Source organism: Sus scrofa, chromosome 2 (assembly GCF_000003025.6).
Source record: "Sus scrofa isolate TJ Tabasco breed Duroc chromosome 2, Sscrofa11.1, whole genome shotgun sequence".
Lineage (NCBI taxonomy): Eukaryota > Metazoa > Chordata > Mammalia > Artiodactyla > Suidae > Sus > Sus scrofa.
Genome location: NC_010444.4, coordinates 38,935,976 through 38,953,505, shown reverse-complemented (window position 1 = coordinate 38,953,505; position 17,530 = coordinate 38,935,976). Strand labels below are relative to the sequence as shown.

The following is a 17,530-nucleotide window of genomic DNA, read 5'->3' as shown; positions in this document are numbered from 1 at the left end:
ATATTTGGTGCTCATAAACATTTACTTTTATAGTAAATAAGAGAGGGTAATATGAACTAGTCTTGTATCTCATGATTTTTTACATATTACGTACCTTTTTAAAAGATTTGCTTCAGAGGAACATGTAAAGATCTAGTACCTCTTTACATCAGTATAAGTTTAATATTAATGAATATGTTCATTTCAGGATTATGTCATCCTTTTAAAATAATTTAATAGGACCTATCATTGAAATTCTTATTTTAATCTTAATCACAGTAATGGAAATCTTTTTTTTTTTTTTTAAGAGGCTACAAGATGGGGGAGTTCCCGTCGTGGCGCAGTGGTTGACGAATCCGACTGGGAACCATGGGGTTGGGGGTTCGGTCCCTGCCCTTGCTCAGTGGGTTGGGGAGCCGGCGTTGCCGTGAGCTGTGGTGTGGGTCGCAGGCGCGGCTCGGATCCTGCGTTGCTGTGCCTCTGGCGTAGGCCGGTGGCTACAGCTCCGATTCGACCCCTAGCCTGGGAACCTCCATATGCCGCAGGAGCGGCCCAAGAAATAGCAAAAAGACAAAAAAAAAAAAAAAAAGAGAGGCTACAAGATGGAACTTGGTTAATTTCTCTGATCTGAACTTTTGTTAATCCCCCACTAGTAGTAATCTATACTGTTGGGCTTGATATTTATACTTAGCCTTTAAAAATTACATTTTGTTATAGAGGGAGATAATGCTAATTGTTGAGTATTTTATTTGTTACAGTCTACCCTGATGTTTGCACCATTAGCCTTGTGGCAGTAAGTGACGTGAACAAACATGCTGATAGGATTGCTTTTTGGGATGACGTTTATGGCTTCAACATGTCCTGCATGAAGAAAGCAGTTATTCCAGAAGCTGTTGTGGAAGTTTTAGATCCAAAGACTCTTATTTCAGACCCCTCTACTATTAAGGTAGGTATTTCACCAGTTTTATTTTCTTTAACAGTATGGCTATTTTCCTTAGTTTTCATTTATGAGTTTAGTATTTCAAACTAATATATTGGTTTTTGTATATGGGTCTTCAATATATTAATTATTCTTCCTGTTTTAATCAGTCTAAAGTAACTTGATGTTATAGTATTTACTAGTTGACCATGTCATCCCTTTGAAATCACTTCTCTTTATGTTTTGAAGTTCCATATACTGAAAGGTTGAATCATTTACTTTATTTATTAACTTTTCAGGGCTGTACTTGCAGCATATGGAAGTTCCTAGGCCAGGGACTGAATCAGAGGCACAGCTGCAGGCCTGTGCCACAGCCACAGCAACGTGAGATCCAAGCTGGGTCTGCGACCTACACCGCAGCTCATAGCAATGCCAGATCCTTAACCCACTGAACAGGGCCAGGGTTCAAACCTGTGTTCTCATGGATAATAGTTGTGTTCGTTACCACTGAGCCACAGAGGAATGCCTGAATCATTTACTTGAATTTACTAATGAAGGCAAAAAGTCCAGCTGTACTATCATTTCACCTTTATCACTGCCTCCTGGCCTTATTCTTGCTTCTCTTGTATAGCTAGATTATTCATTTTTGTCATATGTTTCATGCAGTTTTTCTCTCATTCATATTTCTTCGAGCCTTTTCAGATTAAGTAATTACCGAAGTAATTATAGTGACTATGCCCATGAAACTAAAACCCTATTATGTTCACATTTTTCAGTTAGTTCCTTTTATGTTTTATTTTTTACCATGTTAATCTTTAGTTTTACTGTCATTTTTGCTGTGTTGAATTTACAGGGGTTGAATAATAACTTTTCATTGAGTGAAAGTCCTTTTTAAAAGACCCCTTATAGTTTATCTGTTTCAGTTAGAGAATCAAACAAAGATTTGTTTTCTGTTAGGTCCAAATCACTATCTCTACTTTTTAGTCACAGTGTTACTTTCATAGCATCAATAATTGTTCTCAGCACAAAGTGGAGATTCAGTATTCATAATTTTCTTAAATGGATAAAGTATTTAAAATTAAGGGGAGGAGTTCCCGTCGTGGCGCAGTGGTTGATGAATCCAACTAGGAACCATGAGGTTGTTGGGTTCGATCCCTGGCCTTGCTCAGTGGGTTAAGGATCCGGCGTTGCCGTGAGCTGTGGTGTAGGTCGCAGACGCGGTTCGGATCCTGCATTGCTGTGGCTCTGGTGTAGGCCAGGGGCTACAGCTCTGATTTGACCCCTAGCCTGGGAACCTCCATATGCTGCAGGAGCGGCTCAAGAAAATGGCCAAAAGACCAAAAAAAAAAAAAAAAAATTTCTCAAACTATTGAAAGTGGAAATCTGCCTCAGGTGGTCAGACCAGTGGTGTTCCCTCTATTATAACTTACTCGTGGAAGTCAGCTATTGACAGCCTTTATGGTCACACGGCTGTAGCTGAGTCCATCTCCTCTCCATAGTAAAAGGAAGAAGGATTTGAACTAGGAAGGGGACAGAAAAAGAAGGATATTTGGCCATTTTTTTCCTGAGGTGAATCTTTATAGTTGGTTTTGCTCATTGGTTGGAATTGTGGTTTTTCCTAATACCTAACAAACTTCTTTTCAAATGCAATTAGACAAATGAATTCTAAAACACCTTGTCCTCTTACTTAGCATATGTTTTCACTTTGGCATTTCCTATAAAAATATTGACTGTTATCATACATAATGTATTGGAAACGTATAGCACTCCAGGTAGACAAAATGATTTTAATTGGAACACAGGAAAATGTTTTCTATTTGAAAGTATTTTAGTGTTCCTTAGAAAAACTTTAACTGGCACAACAGAGCCATGATTTGATATATATTATTCTTGTAAGAAGTCTAAGTAAAAAAATATTAATTTGATTTAAAGAAAAATTAACTGAATAATAGTGCTAGTAGTCCTTAAATTTGAAAATAATCCCAGAAGTAGGATGTGTATGATTAAAGTTTGCAAAGCATTGGGTTTACAGTTATTCTCTTGAATTAAAAAATGAGTATTTATCTGTTTGTTTTTAGATTTGTTCTTATTATTTTTTCTAATTTCTTCCCTCCACTATTTTTAATGGGTAGCATATAGATTGCCATACAACATCTGTCTCAGATTTGGAGTTTTCTTCAGATTTCACCCTGAAAATCACCAAAACATCTTTGTGCACGGTAAGCTATTTCATTCTACTTTCACAAATCTCACTAATAGTGTGGTTGATTGGCAGGCTAATGAATTAATTACCAGGCTTGTGATAAATGAAAAAGACTATTGCCTTTGACAGTCTATCTTTGCTTTTGTTGGGCTCTTGAACAAATCTGTTTTAATAGGTCAGTAGACTTCAAAGAAGTTAGTTTAGTTCAGAAGAGAAAGTATTAAGGAACTCTGTTTACATAATGATTTTTCTTTGTAGATTTTTCATTATTACCTATCATAGTTAATTGAGAGCACTCAACTTTATCTTCACAGACAAAAGTTCATGTCCTTCTTTTCCTAGTAACTTTTCATGCTCAGTTTAGATGGAAATAAGATGTTTATTTGTTATAATATGTTATATTCTTGTGTGAAAGATGAGGGAACCAGTGGTTTGCCTTTCTTTAAAGAATCAACCTAGTATATTAGAAAACGTATTTGCTTTAGAAAAGTTAGGCAAATCTGGATTCACATTTGGTTCTGCCAGTCACTAGTTTGTTACTTTGATCAAGTTACCTAGGTAGTATCTACTTCAGACTAATCAACTGCTTTAACAAAAATGGTAGTAATTCCTCAGTGACTCAGAGTATTAATAAAATGTGGGGCTTCAAGACAACAAGCAAGATGAAGAAGCTGAGAAACCACCCCCAGTCAAACCAACAGGAGAACTCACCTAAAACAGTCAACAATGAAACTGATCTCTGCAGTCTGACAGACCTGGAGTTCAAAAGAGAAATAGTGAAAATACTGAAGGAATTAAGAGAAGATATGAACAGCAATGCAGATACCCTCAGAAAGGAGCTAGAAAATATAAGGAGGAGCCAAGAAAAACTAGAACATTCATTTGCAGAGATGCAAACTGAACTAGGGGCAGTAAAAACCAGAATGAATAATGCAGAAGAACGAATCAGTGATATGGAAGATAGAATAATGGAAATCACTCAATCTGGTCAACAGACAGAAAACCGAATCAAAAAACTGGAAAGCAATATAAGAGACCTATGGGATAATATAAAACGGGCCAATCTACGCATAATAGGAATTCCAGAAGGAGTAGAAAAAGATAAAGGAATGGAAAATATATTTGAAGAAATTATCGCTGGAAACTTCCCAAATCTAAAGGATACTGGATTCAAGATACAAGAAGCACAGAGGGCCCCAAACAAACTGAACCCAAACAGACCCACACCAAGACACATCATAATAAAAATGGCAAAAGTTAGTGATAAAGAGAGGATCCTAAAGGCAGCAAGAGAAAAACAGAATGTTACCTACAAGGGAACCCCCATAAGAATATCAGCTGATTTCTCTACAGAAACACTACAGGCCAGGAGGGAATGGCAAGAGATATTTAAAGTGCTCAAAGGAAAAAATATGCAACCTAGAATACTTTATCCAGCAAGAATATCATTTAAAATAGAAGGGGAAATAAAAATTTTTCCCAACAAACAAAAACTTAAAGAATACAGCAACACAAAGCCCAGGTTAAAGGAAATATTGAAAGGGCTTCTCTAAACCAAAAAGAAAGGAAGGAAAGGGAAGAAAAAAGAAAAGAAAAAAAAAAAAAAAAAGAAGAAGAAGAAGAAGAGGAAGAACTAGGACTGAGGAAGATACAATCAGAGAGCAGTCACTCAAATAAGCCAGCATACAGATTTAATCATGAACATGCTTCAAACAAAATAAAATTAAAAAAAAGGAAAAAAATAAAAGAGTCATCAAAACCATAAAATGTGGGCAAGGGATGTTAGGAGGTAAATAACCCTTTTTGTTTGTATGTATGTCTCTCTTCTTAATTTTAATATAATAATGAAGTGTTTGAACTTACAGGACCATCAGGCTAAAACACACAATTATGGGAAGGGGTTAGCATACTTAAAAAACAGGGCAACCACAAGCCAAAACCAAATATTGCATTTGCAAAAAATGAAAAAAAAAAATACACTCAAGCAGATAATAACAGGAGACCATCCAACCAAAAAAAAAAAAAAAAAAAAAAAAGAAGAATGGAGAACCATAGAATCAACTGGAACACGAGGATCAAATGGCAATAAATAATCATCTATCAATTATCACCTTAAATGTCAATGGACTGAATGCCCCAATCAAAAGACACAGAATGGCTGAGTGGATAAAACGGCAAAAACCTTCAATATGCTGCCTACAAGAAACTCACCTTAGGACAAAAGATACATATAGATTGAAAGTGAAAGGCTGGGGAAAAGTATTTCATGCCAATAGACATGACAGAAAAGCAGGAGTTGCAACGCTCATATCAGACAAAATAGACTTTAAAACAAAAGACATAAAGAAAGACAAAGAAGGACACTATTTAATGATTAAGGGATCCATCCAAGGAGAGGATGTTACTATCATCAACATATATGCCCCAAACATAGGAGCACCCAGATACATACAACAAATATTAACAGACATAAAGGGAGATATTGATGAGAATACAATCATAGTAGGAGACCTAAATACCCCCCTCACATCAATGGACAGATCCTCTAGACAGAAAACCAATAAAGCAACAGAGATCCTAAAGGAAACAATAGAAAAGTTAGACTTAATTGATATCTTCAGGACACTACATCCAAAAAAATCAGAATACACATTCTTCTCAAATGCTCATGGAACATTCTCAAGAATCGACCACATATTGGGACATAAAGCGAATCTCAATAAATTTAGGAGCATAGAAATTATCTCAAGTATCTTCTCTGACCACAATGCCATGAAATTAGAAATCAACCATGGGAAAAGGAAAGAGAAAAAACCTACTCCATGGAGACTAAACAACATGCTACTAAAAAACCAATGGGTCAATGAGGAAATCAAGAAGGAAATTAAAAACTATCTTGAAACAAATGATAATGAAGACACAACCTCTCAAAATCTATGGGATGCTGCGAAAGCAGTGCTCAGAGGGAAATTTATAGCAATCCAGGCCTTTCTCAAAAAAGAAGAAAGATCCCAAATTGACAACTTAACCCTCCACCTAAATGAATTAGAAAAAGAAGAACAAAGAAGTCCTAAAGTCAGCAGAAGGAAGGAAATTGTAAAGATCAAAGAAGAAATCAATAAAATAGAGACTCAAAAAACAATAGAGAAAATTAATAAAACCAAGAGCTGGTTCTTTGAAAAGGTGAACAAAATTGATAAACCCCTGGCCAGACTCACTAAAAAGAGGAGAGAAAGAACCCAAATCACCAAAATTATAAATGAAAAAGGAGAAATCACAACGGATACAGCAGAAATACAAAAAACCATAAGAGAATACTATGAACAACTATATGGCAATAAGTTTGACAATCTGGAAGAAATGGACAATTTTCTAGAATCTTACAGCCTGCCAAAACTGAGTCAAGCAGAAACAGACCAACTGAACAGACCAATCACTAGAAATGAAATTGAAGAGGTCATAAAATCACTCCCTACAAATAAAAGCCCAGGACCAGATGGCTTCACAGGTGAATTCTATCAAACATATAAAGAGGAATTGGTGCCCATCCTCCTTAAACTCTTTCAAAAGGTTGAAGAAGAAGGAATACTCCCAAAGACATTCTATGAGGCCACCATCACCCTCATTCCAAAACCAGGCAGAGATACCACCAAAAAAGAAAACTATCGCCCAATATCATTGATGAATATAGATGCAAAACTTCTCAACAAAATCTTAGCCAACCGAATCCAACAACATATCAAAAAAATTATACACCATGACCAGGTTGGGTTCATCCCAGGTTCACAAGGATGGTTCAACATACGCAAATCAATCAACATCATACACCACATTAACAAAAAAAAAGTCAAAAATCATATGATCATCTCAATAGATGCAGAAAAAGCATTTGACAAAGTTCAACATCCATTCATGATCAAGACCCTCGCCAAAGTGGGTATAGAGGGAACATTCCTGAATATAATCAAAGCCATTTATGATAAACCCACAGCAAATATAATCCTCAATGGGGAAAAACTGAAAGCCTTCTCACTCAAATCTGGAACAAGACAGGGATGCCCACTCTCACCACTGCTCTTCAACATCGTTTTGGAAGTCTTAGCCACAGCAATTAGACAAACAAAAGAAATCAAAGGCATCCATATAGGAAGAGAAGAGATCAAACTGTCACTGTATGCAGATGACATGATTCTATACCTAGAAAACCCTAAGGACTCAACCCCAAAACTCCTTGAACTGATTAATAAATTCAGCAAAGTGGCAGGATATAAGATTAACATTCAGAAGTCAGTTGCATTTCTGTATACCAGCAATGAAACATTAGAAAAGGAATACAAAAAAATGATACCTTTTAAAATTGTACCTCACAAAATCAAATACCTCGGAATACACCTAACCAAAGAGGTAAAGGACCTATATGCCGAGAACTATAAAACCTTAATCAAAGAAATCAAAGAAGATGTAAAAAAATGGAAAGATATTCCATGTTCCTGGATTGGAAAAATCAATATTGTGAAAATGGCCATCCTACCCAAAGCAATCTACAGATTCAATGCAATCCCTATCAAATTACCCACGACATTTTTCACAGAACTAGAACAAACAATCCAAACATTTATATGGAACCACAAAAGACCGAGAATCGCCAAAGCAATCCTGAGAAACAAAAACCAAGCAGGAGGCATCACTCTCCCAGACTTCAAGAAATACTACAAAGCCACAGTCATCAAAACAGTGTGGTACTGGTATCAAAACAGACAGACAGACCAATGGAACAGAATAGAGAATCTGGAAATTAACCCTGACACCTATGGTCAATTGATCTTTGACAAGGGAGGCAAGAACATCAAATGGGAAAAGGAAAGTCTATTCAGCAAGCATTGCTGGGAAACCTGGACAGCTGTATGCAAAGCAATGAAACTAGAACACACCCTCACACCATGCACAAAAATAAACTCCAAATGGCTGAAAGACTTAAATATACGACAGGACACCATCAAACTCCTAGAAGAAAACATAGGCAAAACACTCTCTGACATCAACATCATGAATATTTTCTCAGGTCAGTCTCCCAAAGCAATAGAAACTAGAGCAAAAATAAACCCATGGGACCTCATCAAACTGAAAAGCTTTTGCACAGCAAAGGAAACCCAAAAGAAAACAAAAAGACAACTTACAGAATGGGAGAAAATAGTTTCAAATGATGCAACTGACAAGGGCTTAATCTCTAGAATATACAAGCAACTTATACAACTCAACAGCAAAAAAACCAATCAATCAATGGAAAAATGGGCAAAAGACCTGAATAGACATTTCTCCAAGGAAGATATACAGATGGCCAACAAACACATGAAAAAATGCTCAACATCGCTGATTATAAGAGAAATGCAAATCAAAACTACCATGAGATACCACCTCACACCAGTCAGAATGGCCATCATTAATAAATCCACAAATAACAAGTGCTGGAGGGGCTGTGGAGAAAAGGGAACCCTCCTGCACTGTTGGTGGGAATGTAAACTGGTACAGCCACTATGGAGAACAGTTTGGAGATACCTTAGAAATCTATACATAGAACTTCCATATGACCCTGCAATCCCACTCTTGGGCATCTATCCGGACAAAGCTCTACTTAAAAGAGACACATGCACCCGCATGTTCATTGCAGCACTATTCACAATAGCCAGGACATGGAAACAATCCAAATGTCCATCGACAGAGGATTGGATTCGGAAGATGTGGTATATATACACGATGGAATACTACTCAGCCATAAAAAAGGATGACATCATGCCATTTGCAGCAACATGGATGGAACTAGAGAATCTCATACTGAGTGAAATGAGCCAGAAAGACAAAGACAAATACCATATGACATCACTTATAACTGGAATCTAATATCCAGCACAAATGAACATCTCCTCAGAAAAGAAAATTAATCATGGACTTGGAGAAGAGACTTGTGGTTGCCTGATGGGAGGGGGAGGGAGTGGGAGGGATCGGGAGCTTGGGCTTATCAGTCACAACGTAGAATAGATTTACAAGGAGATCCCGCTGAATAGCATTGAGAACTATGTCTAGATACTCATGTTGCAACAGAAGAAATGGTGGGGGAAAAACTGTAATTGTAATGTATACATGTAAGGATAACCAGACCCCCTTGCTGTACAGTGGGAAAATAAAATTTAATAAAAATAAAAAAAAAAAAAAAAAAAAAAAAAAAAAAAAAAAAAAAAAAAAAAAAAATGTGGGGCTTCAATTAAAGTATGAATTTACATAGATGTTATTGATATAAGTACATTATTTTAAAAAATTAATTATATGGTTTCAAAAATATTAATTATATCTTCAAAATTAAAATTTTTATTGAGAACTGTATTGAAATAGATGATAGTCATGTTAAATTTGACTCTTCAACCTGTTTCTTTTGAAATTTTTCTCAGATTGACATACAAAAGATTGTGAGTTCTTTAAAAATTTTTTCAGTTCATTTTGAGCCAATAATTATTTTATATCCAAATGAATGGATATAAATTAGTAATGTTCTTTGAAATTTTGAGTAATTCTTCTTTTTCATTGAAGTCAGTTTTACAGTGTTAGAAAGGTAAATACCTAGATTCCAGTTTTATGATTAAGTACCCAATTATATTCACTTCTTTAATTGGTGAAAAGCAAAATTTCATTCTTCCCATTCATTTCTCCCAGATTTTCTAATTCTGCTTTTTAGTAACTGATGTGATTTGGTCAATTGAAATTACAGGCTAAAATCTTTAACTCCTAGACTTACTCTGTGTTTTGATATTAGTAATCTTTGAGAGTTTAAAAAAAAAAGACCTCTTAGTTAATTATGATTAATCTATAAGGGTAGTCTTAGAAATTACTTGTACCAAATATTATTTCAGGTAGTATTATTTCAAATCTACTCTTCTCCATAAATCAAAGTAGAGCAAATGTAAAAACTGTAGTGAAGACCTCAAAACCTGTTTATTTTTATTTGTGCATATTTTTGAATTTCATATAGATGAATTTATCGAGTTTCATAGAAATTTTTTTATTTTCTTGGTACTGGTCAGGATCTTAGTTTCAGACGGTGGAATCCCAATCAGCTTGTTTAAGCAGAAAGGGATTTATTAAAAAGAGCAAGATGATTTCCAGACACATTTGGTGAGCTAAAGGAACAGGCTCCATTTTGAACTTGAAGAAACACCTTCTAGAGCCACACCTTAGAACTGTCTTGCTATAAAAACTGCCTCCACCACTGCAGGTCTCTAAGCCCTGATGCCCCTGGCCCACTCAGTGACTGACACCACTGACAAGTCCAGATGAATAAAACCCTCACTACCACCCTGTTCCTTTCTCCCCTCTCCCCCACCCAAAACGTACTGTCCAGTTCCTCCTTCCAAATCTTCATTTAGCACCTCTGCTTGGCTGAATCTAGGTCATGTTGTATCCTAGTTACAGTAAATCCTGGAGTGTAGTTTTAGCGGCGGTAGTGTTGTGCTGCAGAAAGGGCTTCTTAACACGTGTGCTGGGTTTGCCCTCTGTCAGAGAGTAGAGTGTTCTATGAAATCTTTTGTAAGATGCGGTGGGGTAAAGCGAAGAAGCAGTTACCTTAGAAAACATCTTGCTAACAGTTCATAAAATAAATTGAGATAAAGCGCAAATGTTCCACAGGCAAAGTGAACCAGAGTTCAGAGCTCTGGTGACAAGATGCCAGGATGCTCAACGTAGTTCCTGGGGAAGGAGATTGGTGGTGCCACTCTTTGCTGCTGGGGGTCTGCACTGCAAGACAAACGCTGAATGCTCTTTTTGTTTTTCACCTTTTTTTTGGTAATAGCAGGAATCATCTTCAGATTTCTTTCTGTTAGGTAGAACATGTACTAATGTAGGTCTTTCATAAAAGCAACATGGTGTAAATCAAACTTTCAAAAAATAGGAGGTACCTATATAGAATTCTTTCTGTTTCTTACTCTTTAGGATAGAGTATAAGAAGCTTAATGTTAAAAGAAATTGTATTTATCCTTTGACGAGCTCAATTTCATTGTCTTTTTTTTAGTCATTCTGTATATATAAAAGGAAAAACAGGGGAGAAAAAAACTAATAAGGTCTGTTTAATCCAAAGATTGTAAGCAGGAGTTCCTGTTGTTGCACAGCAGAAACGAATCCCACTAATAACCACGAGGTTGCGGGTTTGATCTCTGACCTTGCTCAGTGGGTTAAGGATCCGGCCTTGCCATGACCTGTGGTGTAGGTCACAGCTTGGATCCCTCATTGCTGTGGCTGTGGCGCAGGCCGGCAGCTACAGCTCCAATTAGATCCCTAGACTGGGAACCTCCATATGCCACAGGTGCGGCCCTAAAAAGCCAAAAAAAAAAAAACCCCACAAACAAACAAAAATTGTAATCAAGATATTTGTGTTGAAAATAATGTTATCAAACAGGTACTGCTGCATCTGTCCCTGTACAGTCAGTTCCATAACTGTGGAGAACCTTGTAGAATTACATTTTTATTCCCAGCTTGCCAAAATGATTTTCATATAAAAGTTTGGCAATGAGGCAGGCCTGGAGTTTGAGAGGAGGGGACTTGTTTGTGTCTGATCTCTGCTGAATAGCATAGTTCTCCAACTCACCTTGAGAGGAATGGATAGTTTTCAAACCATATTTGTTGGCTGCATGCCAAGTAGTGGTAAAATTTTAGTACTTAACAATTATGCTAACTCTTCCGAGATTATTCTGTCAAATAGTCAGTATAAATTATCCTCTGACGGTGATACTATGTAATAGTCATTGAACACTTGTATGTTAGACAATGTGCCAATCACTTTAAAAGCATTACCTCATTTAGTACTTACAATAACTAGTTGAAGTGGATACTAATAGGAAGAAAAAGTAAGTTACTGTAATGTTTTGTGAAATATCCTTACTCTTCCCTGACCCAAAGAAACCTTCTTGGTGGGAATGTACACACTGTTAAAGGAACATTGAGGATCTGTATGATTGAGTTATTCCACGTATGAAAGAAAGGAGATTGCATTTGAAATAGTTTTGAAAAAAATCTTAGTCCCAGCCAATAGTCAAGCAATTGTTGGGGAGGAGAGGGAAAGAGAATGTATAATCACAAGGTGCTCTTCATCAGAGACAGGAATGGCAGATTTATATGAGAAAGTAAGTCCTATATCCCATCCTCTTTGCAGCAGAGAAAAAAATAGATCCTTGAAAAACTTTTTCTTTACCCTTTTAGAGTAAGTACACTTGTAGCTATTTGATTAAGCATCTACAGTTCTTAGAAACTTCCTTTCCTTCCAGTATGCTTACTCTATCGTGAGCCTGCCATGAGTAAGATTTTGTGGCCTGATGCTTTTATTACATTTTTTACTGTTTGTGAATCCCAACCACCCACATGTCTACTCCAGCTATCTTTTGCTCTTTGCGGTGGCGCCAACTCCTTATGCTCTTCTCTTACCAACCGTCTGGAGCTATTATGCAAACCTCATCTCTAAGGCTACTTGGGAGTAATCCGTTAACAGAGGTATTAAAAAGGATGAAAGGATGAGTGCCTAATTGGAACTTTGTTTCTTCATTACATAATGAGAAGAATTAGTGGAAGTATGGAAAATTTTTAAAATGTCTGATAAAAGAGATGGAGACAGTTACTTTGGGGAAGAAGAGGTGCAGCTTTCTTAAAGTGAAGAAAAAGATATCTAGCCTTGTACTGCTAAGTACAAATCCTCAAATTCATTAAATGCTTTTTTTTCTTGTGCTTAAAACTTGAATGCATAGCTGCAAAGTAAGATGGACAGTTTCTCTGATTAGTTAAGCCCATTTTAAATATATGCATAACCATTTATTTCTTAATGAGATTCTAAATTTGTGGCTTAATTAAAATATTAGAGGAAATTGGATTTTTCAAAGTAACAATATGCTAAGAACATCCCTTTTGCATTTAATTTCGATAGCATGTGTGCTGTAGACTGATAGTATTTTTTAGATGGCTTTCTCAAGTTTGTTAGAGCCTGTAATGAAAAAATCTCTTTTCTTTGTGGCCTCCCCCACCAGTGTACACATAGACACACAAACACAGAGGGAGACACACACACACCACAGAAGAAATTTGGTAACATTTTTTAATTTAATATTTTGCATTAACAAACATTATTTTGTGTTTTTAGAAATTTCACATGATGTGTTATTTATATGTAATGGCTTGAGTCCTGGTTATCTATAATTTTTGAACAGAGATTTTCCAGTGAATACTAGTAATACATACATAGCAATTTTTTGAGCATTTTTTACTTTATCATATGATAGTTGATAGTTTAGGTCAGATCACCTTTGCTTTTATGATGGGGTATGAAGGTTTAGATAGCAAATGGTTTTCTATCTATCATATCAGCCTGTCTAACCTAGCAGTAAATGAACAATAAAGTCCATTATTTTTCTGGAAAGTTTATAGGTGCTCAAAAGCAAATAGTTTAAGACTATATAATTTGGAACTAATATGTTTTATCCTGTGAGTTATGGTTTATTTTTTAATGCCATTTGTGTGGTTGTGTAGTGTTCTTACTCTGTGTTCCAACGGCATTTATATTGGCATCTGTGTGTATAAGCTCCTTAAAGTTGTAGACAAGCATCCTTTTTTATAATCTTAGGTATACATAAAATGACTTCTCATACTGCCTTTTATGTAAAAATGAGTCGTTTACCTTAAGAATGAAAATATTTAAGATGGTTTTTATGAGATTACATGCCCACATACATAAATAATATCATCAACATGTAAAAATTTTAAGTGAATAAATATGAGTTCAGTGGCATTTGAGAGATACTTCATTTTTATCATAACGTTAAAAATCTTTGTAGTAATATAAAAATTTATGTTAACAGATACTTCAGTTTGTTAAATAAATATTAAATGCTGGCTATGTGCCAAGTACTTGTCTGAAATCTGTGGGCACAAAACAAAACAAACTTATCCTCTGTCCTAAAAAGGCACTTAAGTGAGAGGAGACAGATACTGACAACATTTTAGTATGAACATAAAAATATAAATATAGAGGGAGTTCCTGTTGTGGCTCATTGGTTAACAAAACTAACTAGTATCTATGAGGATGCAGGTTCAATCCCTGGCCTTGCTCAATGGGTTAAGAATCTAGCATTATATTGAACTGTGGTGTAGGTCACAGACATGACTCAGATCCCGTGTTGTTGTGGATGTGGTGTAGACTGGCAGCTGTAGGTCTGATTCGACCTCTAGCCTGGGAGCTTCCATATGCCACGGGTGTGGCCCTAAAAGACAAAAAGACAAAAAAAAAAAAAAAAAAATACGTGTGTGTGTGTGTGTGTGTGTATAGAGAGAGAGAGAAACAAGGTGATCTGGGGTTTGAAAGCACAAAAGTGAGGTATTTTTCTGGTGTAAAAATTGTAGTTGTTAATCAGATTTTACAGCCAAGATTCCATGAAGAGAAAGAGAAGAAAATTTTTAAGATTTATATTTTAAACAAGAAAGACTTGTGTTTCCAAGGACGAAAAGATTGACAGAAAAGCTGAAGTCTGGTAGCCATGTAATAAGTTCACTTTGGGATAATTTCTACTTACCTATTTTTAATTGTCTGGTCTTTTCTTCATCTATGTTTCTTTTTATACCAAAGAAAACTTTATTAAAGTATAGATACTGGTTATTTAAAAGTACTTGAGAAGAGTTCCCAATCATGGCTCAGTGGTTAAGGAATCCGACTAAGAACCATGAGGTTGCAGGTTCGATCCCTGGCCTGGCTCAGTGGGTTAGGGATCCGGCATTGCCGTGAGCTGTGGTGTAGGTCACAGACGTGCCTCAGATCCCACGTTGCTATGGCTCTGGCGTAGGCCGGTGGCTACAGTTCCAATTCGACCCCTGGCCTGGGAACCTCCATATGCCGCAGGAGCAGCCCTAGAAAAGGCAAAAAGACAAAAAAAAAAAAAAAAAAAAAAAAAAAAGTACATGAGAAGAGACAAACATACAAAGGCATTATCATACAACTGATTTCTAAACTCAATACTTTTACAAAACAATGATCATTACCCTCAAAAGTCAAGTGGAAACAAATTGATTTTTAAGTTGGCCTTATAATTCTTTTCCATCAATTTTGCTTACATATGTCACTAGGTTTTTCAATTTCATCCCATATCAGAACTTTCTTGATGTTTTCACTTCTCAAATTAGTATATAGTCATTTCTTGCAGTTAACATCGCCAACTATTAGGAAGCTTCTCTAAATCATGAGAATTCAGTATGGTTGCTGCTTTGGAAATAGTTACCATTTTGGATTATCTACACTGTCTCGTGTATTAATGGGCAAAATATAGGGTCTGAGAGCAGGAGGACTAAGAAAAGACAATGTTGTCTTTTATGGCAGCCCTGCTTAAAAAAAAGAAGAAAAAAAAACTCCATTATTACTTTGATACTATTACTAGAAAAGCAGTTTCTGCCAGACCACAGGTTGGCTATGTAATTGTTCATTTTATATTTCCTTTTCTAAGGAATGGCAGACTTCAGCTATAAGATTGCTCTACCAAGTAAGCAGAGACCTTTAACTTACCATATACTTTAAGTATAAGAAAGAAATTATTTTCTCAATTGGTTTAGCTTTACCATATACTTTAAGTATAAGAAAGAAATTATTTTCTCAATTGGTTTAGCACTCTTGTATCTGGAAAGGTAGCAAAACCTACTTTTTCCAAAATTAGAAGGAATTCAGAGGCTGCTTCTAAGATGCCTAACTATCTTCTATCATCAGCCAATCATGAAGGTGGACCTTCATGAACTCACTAATTTAATAAATGCAAAAATGAACTCATCTATATCAACATAATATTGAGTCCATAAGAAACGAAAAAGTAAATGCATAAGGTAGGAATTGGCTTCTATAAAACAAGAGAGTATATATACTCTTATATAACACAAGAAGAATATGTTTAGTAATAAAAATAATCCATCATAAACTTCTAAAGAGATAATTCTGGTTTACAAGTAAGTTTGCTTAGACTGACGGTGACTGATTGAAAATTTTCTTTTCCTGACATAATGCCCATTCATTGTAAGCTAAGGCCTACTTAGTTTCTTGTAAATCTCTTATTTCCTTGGAATTATCTACTACACCTTTACTTTACAGTCATTAGAAGCTGGACCTGCCCAGCCTGCCTGTAAAACCTCTCTTTAGAAAGGTACAAGATGCATTATGAGGCATCTTATAGAAATCTGCACTTCGGAGCAGCATATGAAGAACCAGCAATTGACCCTCCAGTGTAAATGCCTCTCAATTTCACATTATCACAGAAACAGTGTGGTTTACGAACCACTCCTTCCTTACAGAAAATTGAGTAGCTGTAAAAATTTTTATTTAGTTTCAAAACCTTTCAGATCCGAACACCAGCTGTGGCATTTGGTGCATTAGCACACTCAGGACAGAAGCTGTGTTTAGGATGAAGTGAGTTGGGATCATACTTCATATAGAAACTTTTTGGAATTGTTGGAGAATTTATGAAAAACTTCTGTAAGGATGTACACTGTACTCCATAGTCCACTTCTTCCCAATGAGTTAGGAGCCTTGCTTTACCCTGGTCAGCAAGGGTGGTCCTTTTACTGCAGCAAAAATACATTCATCCCCAGCTAATGTGTAGCATTTTTTAAAGTCCAAGCAACAGGGACACTCACCGTGGGCAACTCCAACATTCATGTTTGCTCTGCCCCGCTCCGCAGCAGCGGAGGCTTCTGGGTCTCCTCAGGAGGAATGCCAGTGCTCAGCCCCATTGCAGTGCAGAGCCTCTTCATCTGTATTCTTTCTGTGGGTAAGGTACTGCCGATAAATATTTTCATTTAAAATATCGTGTTTTTAGTTTTAGAATTCCTATTTGGATTTCTTGAGTTATCATTTTTCATCTTTTAAACCACTTTGGTCACTCTTTTTATCTAAAATTCCTTAACATATTTATAATTCTTTTAAGGTCTGTTTGCTCATTCCATGAGCTATCTGCGATGCTACTTCTGCTGCTTTTTTTTTTTCTTTTGATTATGGGTCACATTTTTCTGTTCTCATATTTTGTAACTTTATATTCTATGCTAGACATTGTATAAAAGATAGTACAGACTTATATGTGGGTCATATTTTCTCCTAGAAGGGCTTCCACTTACTTCTGTCTGGTGGCCAGGATGAGGGCTGATTCCTTTATATAGACCTGGAGTTGAGCTGGATCAGGGCTGGGTACCACTGGAGTTAATTTACTGTGTCTCGAGCATAAGAGATGATTCTGGTTTACATATAAGTTTGGTTAAACTGACCATGACTGAATGATTGAAAACACAATCCTCTCCCACTTGCCATCTTCCTGGAAGGACCATCAAAATAAAGCTGAGTTTAGGGAGGAAGACAAAAATTAGGATATTTATGTATCAGT

General features: G+C 36.2%; 1 protein-coding gene across 1 annotated transcript in view; it reads left to right on the top strand.

Annotated features, from left to right (window-relative positions):
- PRMT3 (protein arginine methyltransferase 3) overlaps positions 1 to 17,530 on the top strand; it is a 148,634-nt gene that overhangs the window by 79,439 nt on the left and 51,665 nt on the right. Inside the window, exons 12-13 of the mRNA XM_021083252.1 lie at positions 738 to 925; positions 3,031 to 3,117. Of these exons, the coding sequence (XP_020938911.1) occupies positions 738 to 925; positions 3,031 to 3,117 (275 nt within the window). The remainder of the gene's footprint in view (positions 1 to 737; positions 926 to 3,030; positions 3,118 to 17,530) is intronic.